The sequence below is a fragment of the Apteryx mantelli genome, chromosome 1, assembly GCF_036417845.1.
Source record: "Apteryx mantelli isolate bAptMan1 chromosome 1, bAptMan1.hap1, whole genome shotgun sequence".
NCBI classification, from domain to species: Eukaryota; Metazoa; Chordata; class Aves; order Apterygiformes; family Apterygidae; genus Apteryx; species Apteryx mantelli.
Genome location: NC_089978.1, coordinates 92,733,676 through 92,744,768, shown reverse-complemented (window position 1 = coordinate 92,744,768; position 11,093 = coordinate 92,733,676). Strand labels below are relative to the sequence as shown.

Genomic DNA, 11,093 nt, shown 5'->3' with positions numbered 1-11,093 from the left:
ATGGGCTGAATATGTTGCAATCAGCTATTTTAACAATACACAGTTTCACAACGAAGTTTCATTTAGACCTAAAAGAGGAAGTCAGTCAAGCATGTTGTGGTATAGTCAGTTATAAAACCCCTCATCTCTTAAGAGACTTTCTTTCTATACTTCTACACTAAGGAGGATTAGAAATCAAGCACATATCTTAGAAGTATATATAAAAATAGCAATAAAAACAGAACATTGCATTTTGGGACAGACTTACAGAAAGCTTTAAATTGGTTGGAAGAGAGACTTTCTGTACATGGTCAGCTGCTGTATCTTTGGAGGTAAGAACTTAAATATACCTTGTATTATATAAATGTATGAAAATGTTGCTCTTGCTTATCAGTGTGGCTTGGTCTGTTGCTGTGGGACCACAGCCTGTAGCTGGTAAAAGGAAGATATACTTTTTTCTGACCATCTTGAACGCAGTGTATGTTTGTAGAGATCCAGACTCCGTCCACATGCAGTTTCTACTGCCTTAAGAAATGAAAAAAAACATTACAAAAGCACTGTCTTCAGAACCACGATTTGCTATGCTTGGTCTGTAATAGGTCTCAAAAAAAAAAAAAAAAAGTTTAACTGTTCCTCTGATCTTTTAAACACTGTCACAAAATTATGCCAAATAATATATATTTTGCAATACTTTAAGGGGAGTCTTACCAGTTGTATTGCTTTTATCATGACTATGGCATTTTTATTGACCTTGTGTGCACGTTAGTGTACTGTCCAAACCATATCTTAAGTGGAATACTCTTTGTAGATTAAAAACAAAAATAGGCACCATACATAGAAATGCAGGCATCATATATTAAAAAACAGTTCATAAAAAAAGTTGAGACTTTTCTGAATAAAGATGGTGGTAAGAAATAGAAACAAAGAAATGTTATCATTGTGTTTTCATGATTCACAGCAAATTATTGGTGTACACACACACCCATGAATAGCCCCCTCCCCCCCCCCCCAGCTTCCCCCTCCCTTTTCTTTTCAGCTCTACAGCAGATGTGACTTCAACATTTCAATGCTTGTCAGTGCACCATTTCCCTCACCCCTTCCGGGAAACCCCTTCAGCCTTTCTGTCTGTCTTGCTTCACTGTTTATTCTTTTCACTTCTAGAAAGTGTACCCTCTACTGTAACAGTGCACATGAATTTTTTCCCCCCTTTACTTCAGCTGCTTAGATACAACATATTTCAATCCAAATAGTTCAGTCATAACAACTGACAACTCAAAATATACACAGAAATCCAGAAACACGAGATGATTCCTACCCCAGAAAGACACAGAGGCTCAGTGCAGAAGTATCATGTAGTCAAGTCATCCCTACCAACATGGGGCCCGATACTTTTCTGCCTCATGTTTCATTTTGTTGCTTACAACTGTGCATATTAGATGTGAAATGCTATCATATCAGAACGATGATGCCTTAAAACAACTTTGCATGGGTACAGATGATTAAGTAAAGCGTGGAAAATGACAAATCTGATTTGCACAGATACTCTGTACAAATCTTCAAGGGACTCAAACTGATAAAACAGAATAGGATGGGAAATGATTTAAGAGTTTAGGGAGCTATATTTGTACAGATACACTTTTCACTGTATTTTTATGGAAGCAATTATTTAAAGATACAGCCACATTCAAACACATATTAGGATTTTTTTTTAAATGAAAATAATAAGCTGCTCTCAGAGATCACTGCTATCAGTTTAGCATGATTAAAAATGGATAGACACTTGTCTAACAAGAGCATTCAATATTACAATACACAGATAAACTGTATTGTGATGTTGGTGGGGAAGGAGATCTCTCCCCTTTCTCGCTTCCTTCAGCCTACCTTTCAAGGTGATTCTTCCCTTCTCTGGAAGTACAGGATTATCATACTCCCAAACCTTTTCTATTTGTTTCCCCCCAAAACAACCCCAACTTCCTTTGTAGTAAAGCCACTCCGAACTACCCTGCATCTCTTGAGCTGTTGACACGTGAACCAAGAGGAGGAGCAGGGCTCACGTTTTCTTCTGTGGGAAGACAGCAGGGCCCAAGTTAAAGACGAGCAGTGGAGCAGGTGGGTAAAGCTCACGACTGCTGCTGCTGTAAGAGACCACAACACATCCCACAGATGCCAGATTTTCCAGAGTGGCAGCAGGGGAGCGAGTTAAACATGCAGCGGGTAGAGCTGCGATGCTTGTGCAGAAGCCCTGCTTAACTAGTCCCCTTGTCTTCTGCCATGGGCAGAAGTGGGCTAACTCCTGCCTTAAAGAGCAACCTATATTACACTTGCTCCTTGTCTAATGGGATTCAGACTCCAAAATGAGTAGATTTCGGGCATTAAGGAAAAACTAGACTCATCCTTTTGCATATATCATTATACTCTCTTCTTTACTCTCCTGATTTCCCTGTACAGGGGCTGCCTGGCAGCTGTTTTGCTCCAGCCCTGGTGGAAAGTGGAGTAACAGTTCTGCAGTGTGAGTGGGCTCAATGCTCCAGCTTCTCTGCTTGCCAGGGAAACTCTTGTACCCATGACCTGAACCCTGAAATGGATCCCCAAACTAACTGAAGGACTTTGTGTGTAAAAGTGGGAAGAAAATACCAGAGATGTATCCATCCTCAAGACAGGGAGACCTTACCATCTGAGGCCCATCTAGTAAGTCAGTTAGACTTACTTCAGCTATAACCTGTACTATCACTTGAACTCTATCAACAGCACAATTTTACTGCCATTGAGAGTCTTATTCAGGAAGCTGAAAGCCATAGATACTCTGTCCAAAGGGACCTCTTTCGTGAGCTGTTCATCCCCTCCTTTCACAATGCAAAAGAAGGTCCCTTTTCCCAAACTGTGATCCCTGATAGCACCACGTTCTTTTCATTCTCCCCAGCAGCTTTTCATCTTGTTCAGGTTTTTGTGCAAGACACACACTTATCATGTCTCTGTGTACATTTCTCAGGCTTTCCTTAAGCTTTTTGCTTATCCTGACCCAAGTACTTTCATTCTATTTGCTTGCTCCCATACTCTGATCTTAGGTCTTCATGCAGAGATTTGCACCATCTCCAAGCCTTATATCCCAGCAAATTTGCTACCACTTGGCAAATACTTGGCAACATTGCTGGCTTTATACATTCATTCTGCCTTGGAGATTTCCTTCCGCTGAAGAACTCAAATACCCCAGAAAAGTGAAGGTCATTTTTAAGGTCACAAAGTGCTAAAGACTGTAAGATGGTGAAGACTGTAACAAAAACCATCTTCTCCCTTCACTATATTCATACAGGATGTAGTCCATTTCCATTACCAAGGCAGTAGCCATCTAAAGAAGAATCCCCTTTTTCACTTCACATGCAAAAAGTATCACATGAAAATTGTAAATCAGACTGTCCCTGTGCAATGGAGTCATGCAATTTTTTTTCAGGAAAAGGGAAGTGAATATAGTTGAATTTAAGGAGTATGAGACCCAAAATATTGAAAGGCATTATACATAATCTATGTGCACTTGGAATCTTGTGGATATATACATATATGTACATACACACACAGCATGGAAGAGGATTAAGAAGAGATGGGGCATCAGAAAGTAGAATTAAGGAAAACAGTCACCCTTATCACATGTAAAATGCAAGAATTAAGGCTGACCCAACTGTGTGATCAGCCCTTGGTACTGAGGCAATAACAACTTCACTCTATATGGATATATATTATAATAAGTATGAGGACCAGAGAAGAAATACGTATGCACTTCACTTCTGCATTCAGGCTCTCAACAGTGCCTATCAGAACTCCAATTATATTTCCTTGCAGAGCTGGGAATATTGTCAGATTAGAGCAAAAGTCCTTTCCCAGCTGGTAACTTATTTAGCCAAAGAGATCATTTTTGAGCATGATGTGAGCCTGAACTTTTTGAATTTCCCAGTTCTTTTGTTTCCACTCCCGCCTCGGACTGCATGCTCTAAAACTCTGAAAATAAGTACTGCAGAATGCAGTGCAAAGAAATGAAACCAACAGTTTCATTTCCCTAAGGTATCACCTTATGACAGAAACAAGATACATCTGGGTAGCAGAAAAGACAAAAATGTCACATGCTACCTGAACACCAATGTCTTTATGTAATGTTGGTTAAAAAGCGAACAGACAATATGTTATGTTTTCACTCATTTCTCAGAATCAACATTAAAAATAAGCATAGGAATAAGTGTACAACTATTCCAGATTCATGCTTGTGTAAGTTAGTGATAACGTCACAATAAAGCCATCTGGGCTACGGATGGAGATGGGAGGGGAACAGTCTTTTGCACTGCAAGAGGAGGAAAAGGGAGGAGAAAAGAGAGGAGATTAGTTTCTAATCAGAGCAAGATTTCTGTGATTGTACCTTAATCACGGCTAAAACCTAAAACAAGACAAAAGCAACATACTTCAAGGAATGCCAAGCCCCAGATTTTTTTTTTTTTTTTGCCTCTCATATAAGTAGATTATACATTACTATTTTTCACCTCATGGAAAGCCAATTTCTACTCTTTTCTACCTCCATGGGTTTCAGTCCATCCCTCTCCCCATATCCTTTTACCAGGGTTATTGCAGTCCATGGGGATCCCACACTACTTGCAACAGCAGAGAGGAACCAGGTTCTCCAAAGCAAGTGTTTGGACACATTTAATTTTCATGAATGCTTCCTTCTGAAGTTGATTTTCTCATGTCTCCTCCTTCATAGTTTAGAAGAGATTTTTCACCTGAGGAAAGTCTTCTCTCTTCTTGTTCCCAACTTCCAAATAAAGTCTATATGCATAGTAAGACAGGATTTAGTCAACATTTATTATTAGTGCGGTATTTTGCACTAGTAACCATAACACATGAAATGCCTTACAGAGAACTGAAAGTCTTTTTGCTCTTGTAAAAGAGCAAAAAAGTAGCATGGGTGGTATGGCATGTGCCAGAGATGCCACCCCCTCTCACAGCTTGTGCAAATATGTTCTAGTTCCGGTGCTCCTTTGCAGCTGGTGTTTTGAAATAGTCAAGCAAACTGACAAATAACTGGGGCATGTTCGTATCTGCACAGACAGTATCCATAAGGATTAAGAGTATATAATTAGATTAACAGGTAAATGAAGAAGATTACAATTAAAACAAAGACTATTTCCTCATCTATCACAAAATATTTTGTATTACAGAAAGAAAAGTTCAAGTCATTTTTAAGATGTACTTTCTCTTTGTTGGACCACACAAAATTTCCTTATGACATCTTTCCCAGGGATTGTCTCCTTGCCATTTGTTAAAAAAAAAAAAAAAAAAAAAAAAAACACACCCAAGAACCCAGGTGGAGTTAAGAACAATTATACAGCAGTGGAACTCCTAGAGCCTGGGTAGAACATTTGCTAATATGTAGATGCATGCGTGTCCTGGCTTTTAAGTCCTGTCTTTCAGTGCTAACATGTCTGAACAGCTTTTGACACTGAGCTGCTTGCTCAGAGACTGGAGAGAGTTAGTGACTGCTGGAGCCTGATTGTGCCTTTGTAGGATTGCAATGGAAACCGATTTCAGAGCTGGTGGTACTCATGACTAAACCAAGAGTTACAGAGCTGGAGTACTTCTTAAGTGCACTTGTTTTTCTATGGGAACTCATTGCACTGGAACGTGCCTCATCAGAAGTACACTGCAGATTTCTATATCTGGGGTAGTCAGTTTAAGATCTCCTTATAGTAATTGGAGAGAGATAAGCATATCTAGGGCACAATTCATTTCATTCTGATAAAGATGTCTAAAACAGGCCAGGTAAATCATGCCTCTAAAATGCCTTCCTTTGGGCTTTAAGGGGAGATAAGGCAATAACCTTAAATGTGGACATCTACATTCATTATGTTTCAAAGTTAGAGACAATTTCATCCTGCTTCGCATGTAGAAATGTGTAATAATTTAATGATCTGAGACTTTTAATTGAAAAAAGGATCCACAGCTGCAATCACTGATTAGGCTGGAAAAGAAGGGGTTATACTCTTAATGTGTGTTTCAGATCAACATAGTTCAGAGGCAGGTGACAATCCACACACAGTGAAAGTTGCTTCAAAGCATATGGGAAAAAGAGGAAAAAACATACTTGGCTTCTCAAGAAAGCTAAGGGAAAAGCCACAAGTATTTAAATGTAAGCCATTATGACAAGCATTACTACAACAAACCACTTCTTGTTTCTTTCATCCCAACTCACTAGCCATTGGCTGTGTTGTACCTAGCATAAATATGCAATGTTTAAAATACTTTGATGTGATTAACAGCACAAGGAGACTAGCTGATCACTTCGCTCATTCACTCGAGTCATCTAGGACAGAGACACTCATGTTAATGTCTGAATCAGAAACAACTCTCTGCAGCCAGTAATGAATTTGCAAGTATAATCACTACTCAGTGATTTTGAAATGAACTAATGGTTTCTTATAATTTTTCTGTCTGTTGATTGATTCCCAACAGTAACAACCTGATTTGGTTCTTTACAGTTCCTTTCCTCTTTTCAAGGATGTTGTCGGAAGGTTACCTTTATGGGATCGCTTACCTTTGCGAAGATCACTTCAACTCTGAGCTCTACAGAGAGAGAGCAGCAGAGGAAGCAGCATGCGAAATGAGGTCCATGCGTGGCTTCAAGTATTCTTCCATGGACGAAGCACAAGGAAAAAGTCTCTTTCAGAGATGCAGATCTGCTGGCAAATATATTTCCTCAGTCCATTCTAAAGACAGCAAACACATCGGTAAGCAGAAAGATAATCTCCCACAGCCTACCCAGCACCCAGCATCTGAGGGGCAGACCCCTCCAGCTGTGGACATCTGTGAAGGCCTGACAAGAAAAGATGCCTACCTGGTTCCATCTTCCTGTAAAAGCATTTGCAAGAACTACAATGATTTGCACATAGCTGGGGACTACGTGATGCCCATCAGCTCAGTAGCAACAGATTTCACCTGTGACAGTGGGATAGGTCCCTTCTTGGAGTCCTCAGAGATCCCGCCGCCCATGGAGTCAGTGAGGGTTCCTTCCAGCGACACCAGACGCAAACCAGCCCAAGGCTACTCATCATGCTGGCGAGTGGCAAGTTTAGTGCCGTACCACCAGCCCCTCTCTGACTCGGCCCTGAATGACTACCTGGAACAAAAGCTGGTGGAACTGTATAAGCAGTACATCATGGACAGCACAGTAAACAGGGCGTCCCCTACTCAGATCCTGGCCTCTGAGCTTATCATGACTAATGTAGATCAAATCAGCATGCAGATATCACGAGAGAGGAATATGGAGACCACCAAGGCCAAAGACATTGTCATTAGCCGCTTCTTACAAATAGCCAGTGAAAAGATATCCTCAGAAATTAGCACACCTAGTCTGCATATTTCCCAATATAGCAACACTAACACATAGTATTAGCATGTCTGCAGACAGAAAGCTTTTATGTTCTGCAAAGTCAGTTTTTAGATTTTTTTCTTAAGACATCTTGCTGCTTTGTAAAAACGTGTTTTCAGGCTACCACTTAAATTAAGCCTTCCAGTAAATATCATCACTTATTAAATATCTGTACTGTGCAGCCCATACACCATGGACCAGATGATTTACAGTTAAAAAAAAGTCTTTCCCAAATGCTTTTTCAGTGAACCTCAAATATTAAAAAGTTTTGGTAGAAAAAAAGACTGAAAGGATATGATACTCTTTTAGGTGTTCAGGTATTCTCTTTCTTCCCAAGTGCTAGACATCTCATTTTAACTTTCCTCCTCTCTTTGGCATCTGCCATGCTACCCATGGGTCAGTGTGAACCAAAGACTTATGCCTATGCAACACAGTCACAGTGAATACAGAGCCACAGAAATGGAAAAAGTCCATTTTCCTGCCCCCAAAGCCAGCTCTACTTATGACATCCCTGACAGATGTTTTTATAATCTGTTCTTGAAGACAACAGCTGAAAAACACTTTACAGCTTATTCTGTAGTAACTAGTTATTCCACTGGTGTCTTCCTATTCAAAAACTACTATCTCTTTTTGTGATCCAAGCAAAATTTCTTTCTTTCCCAATAGAGTCCATCAGTAGCCGTGTGCATGTGCATCTGCGCATTTTGCACTGAGCAAAACTTTAACCCAGGATGCTGGTGGCCTGTAATCGCATATAGGCACCACATTTGTCATCTATTTACAGACCTGCAGCTTTGGAACACAAGTCAAAAGCAAGCCAAACTTAAAGAAGAATGCAGGATCCTAATCTTTGGGTTAAAAAGGGAATATTCAATAACTGACAAATACAATAGCCTTTTTTAAGGCTTCTAATAGATATAGTCATGTAGGGAAAGTGATAATAAAGGGGGAAGAAAAAGAATTCACTTTTGTTAAGAGAATTCCAAATTGAAAACCCAAAGCCCTCTTAACCTCTTAATGTGAACCACTCCTCTGAACGCTGAGGGAAAGCTGAAATGGACCACCCAGGAGTGGTCTGCAGAGGTACGTGCTCATGATTAGCAATGCACTCCTGTTTGAGCCTGTTATCGCTTTCTAATTTTACTGTCCATAGCTAACACCTTCTCTTGTTATGAGCACTGGCATATCACAGATCAAAATCATTTAAATCTGATGTATTTTAGTAATAAGGTCCTTTTCTTGTAAAATTTTGCTAAATCTAAAAAAAACCCAATGAACCAAACAACAAAAAAAACCCCTGCCTTGTGATCAAGGATGACCACCTACTTTGAATCTGTACAAAATATAACAATGTGCTGTCAATGCTAATCCAATATCAGTTGAGTTTCTAAGTATCAGTATAATGCAAGTAGTAATTTAAAATAAATACTTACCAGATGTTTTCACTTTGGTGATTCAGAGTTATTTTGGCCTTTGTGGTCTTTATACTTTTTTTTTTCTTTTTTTTTAAATGTATATATAAGGCATATTATATATTAAAAAAAAACAAACAAAAAAATCCCCAAGTGTAATAATATAGTAAACATGTGAGTTCATTTTATTGCTGCTCTCTTTCCAGAAATTAAAGAAGTAGCTCAGTATAATTTTCTGCTTGTGTAATGAAAAGGTATCCAATAGTTAACACAAAAAAACCTTGATGTGTGAATCCAGACACTGTACATCTGTTGCCACAGCAACCTACTCTAATACTATTATTCAACATTTCAGGAAAGAATTTCTGTCTTCTAACATTTCTAGACTTTGATGAAATGCAATTTACAAATAAAAAATGGCTATTTAAGAGAAACAAGTGTTAATGGTAATGTAGAGACAGTTAGGCAAACCACTTCCCTTTCCAATAGATATCACTAAAAGTCTTTTATAATCTTTTGAAATTATCCCAGAAGAAAAGGATACACTAGAATCTTTAGAAGTGGCTTGCAAAGCAGAAGTAGACATTGTATTTTTTTCCTCCTACAAGTGCATGTTCAGTTTTAAAAAGGGATTTTTTTTGTTCATTCCCTGCTGACACTCATATGACTAACTTTTAAGTAACGCAAAGTTAGAAGAAAGTGATTTCCAAAAATAAATACCCTCGCTGAAAGACCTTGCATCTTTATCAGATAATGTGATTGTTTCCTGCAAAAAACTCAGCTCTACCCATTGCACCAGGTACCTTGTGAAAAAAACAGTGGTTTTATCATCTGATGCTCAGAAATTCAGATCTCGATTTTCCTCTTAGCTAGCAGGACTGCAGTTAATAATTACAGGAAACACATCAGTTTGCCATGGCCTTAATTTTGAGAACAGTTTTAGGAAGTAGCAATGGCACCCAAAGAATAAGGATTAAGAGGTTTACCCAGACTAACGTGAAAATACTGTCTCGTCTACTGAGCTCACCCATAGTTGAGATGTTGGAGTGCTGCGTCAAGAACTTGGGGCTTGGCATTCAGAGGAAAGTGCTATTATAATAGTGCAGTACAGAACAGTAGAGAGGAAAGGCAGATCTTAAATTTAAGAAAGAACAGCTAGCGCCTCCAGGGGGTATGTTTGATACTTACAGTAGCTTAATCAATCAACTACAAATCATTCCCTTTTTATACCACTTTCTCTCAAGCAAATCATCTAACATAAACATACATACTTTCAAGTGAATGTCTTATTTTATATTGCCAGACTAACATTTATGAATCTGATTCATGGAAGGGCCATAATCACTGCAGAAGCTGGTTTATCCTGGAGGGAGAGTATCCAACCCCTTCAACCTAAACATGGCTGGTTTCTTTCCCCTGCCTGAATATAAACCCCCATTTCATTTTGAGCCCTACACTAAATAACATACCACCCCCAAAGCAGCGCCAGCTAATTTTCAGCTTTAAGGAGGTTTCTACATAAGTAGGCAAACATTTCTTACTTTCTACCTTGCTCAGTTGAAAACTCATTTATATTTTTGTCCTTCTGCCGTTTAAAGCTAATCTTCCTCTGCTCAGGTGCCTCTCCAGGTGTGGCTGCTTCCTGGCTAGGAGCACTTGGATGGCAATTAGGCTGCTATTAACTTGAGTCAGGCTGTTATCTAAAGCGATTACCATCTCCTCTCTCCCACCCTCTCCTCCTCTTCTGCCTCAGGGTCAAGCATTTAAAGAGAGAGACCTCCCAATTTTAGTAGCTCCATTTAATAATCAATTTGTTGCCTAGGCCATATAATTTTTTGACACAAACTTATCAAAATGCTAATGGAGCCCCAGGGGCTGGGGTAGTGTTTTTTAAAAAGAAGAGTCTGAATTCTAGTCTCACAATACTTCCTAATAATAAGACTATTTTAATACGACTAAGGTAATTTATGAAGGCAAATAAAGTCGTAATCAATCAATCAAGAGATAGCAATACCTGGTTGTTCAGTTGGTATTTTGGCCAGCTGTCAAGAAATTCAGAAGTACAGTTTATAACCACCTTCAGCACATTCTACTAACTTCCTTAGACATTTTTTATGGAACTTATTATTCATTGCTAGTAACATGATTATAGCATCTAGGAGTTTTATTATTTCTATACAGTGTATTTATGCTCTTAAGGGTCCAAGGACATGAGCATGGCAGTGAAACTGTGAACTTCCAGAAATGGAGGGTGGGTAGTGTGAAGAGCATAATCCTTGGGGAGCAGAAAAGCGAGG

The 11,093-nt window shown here is 39.1% G+C and overlaps 1 protein-coding gene across 1 annotated transcript; it reads left to right on the top strand.

Moving 5' to 3' along the window:
* Positions 1-250: 250 nt before the first annotated feature.
* TASL (TLR adaptor interacting with endolysosomal SLC15A4) lies at positions 251-7,402 on the top strand. The gene is made up of 2 exons (XM_013961859.2): positions 251-311; positions 6,495-7,402. Exons 1-2 carry the CDS (start codon positions 287-289, stop codon positions 7,400-7,402), a joined length of 933 nt encoding a protein of 310 aa, XP_013817313.2. The 5' UTR covers positions 251-286.
* The last annotated feature ends 3,691 nt before the right edge of the window (positions 7,403-11,093 follow it).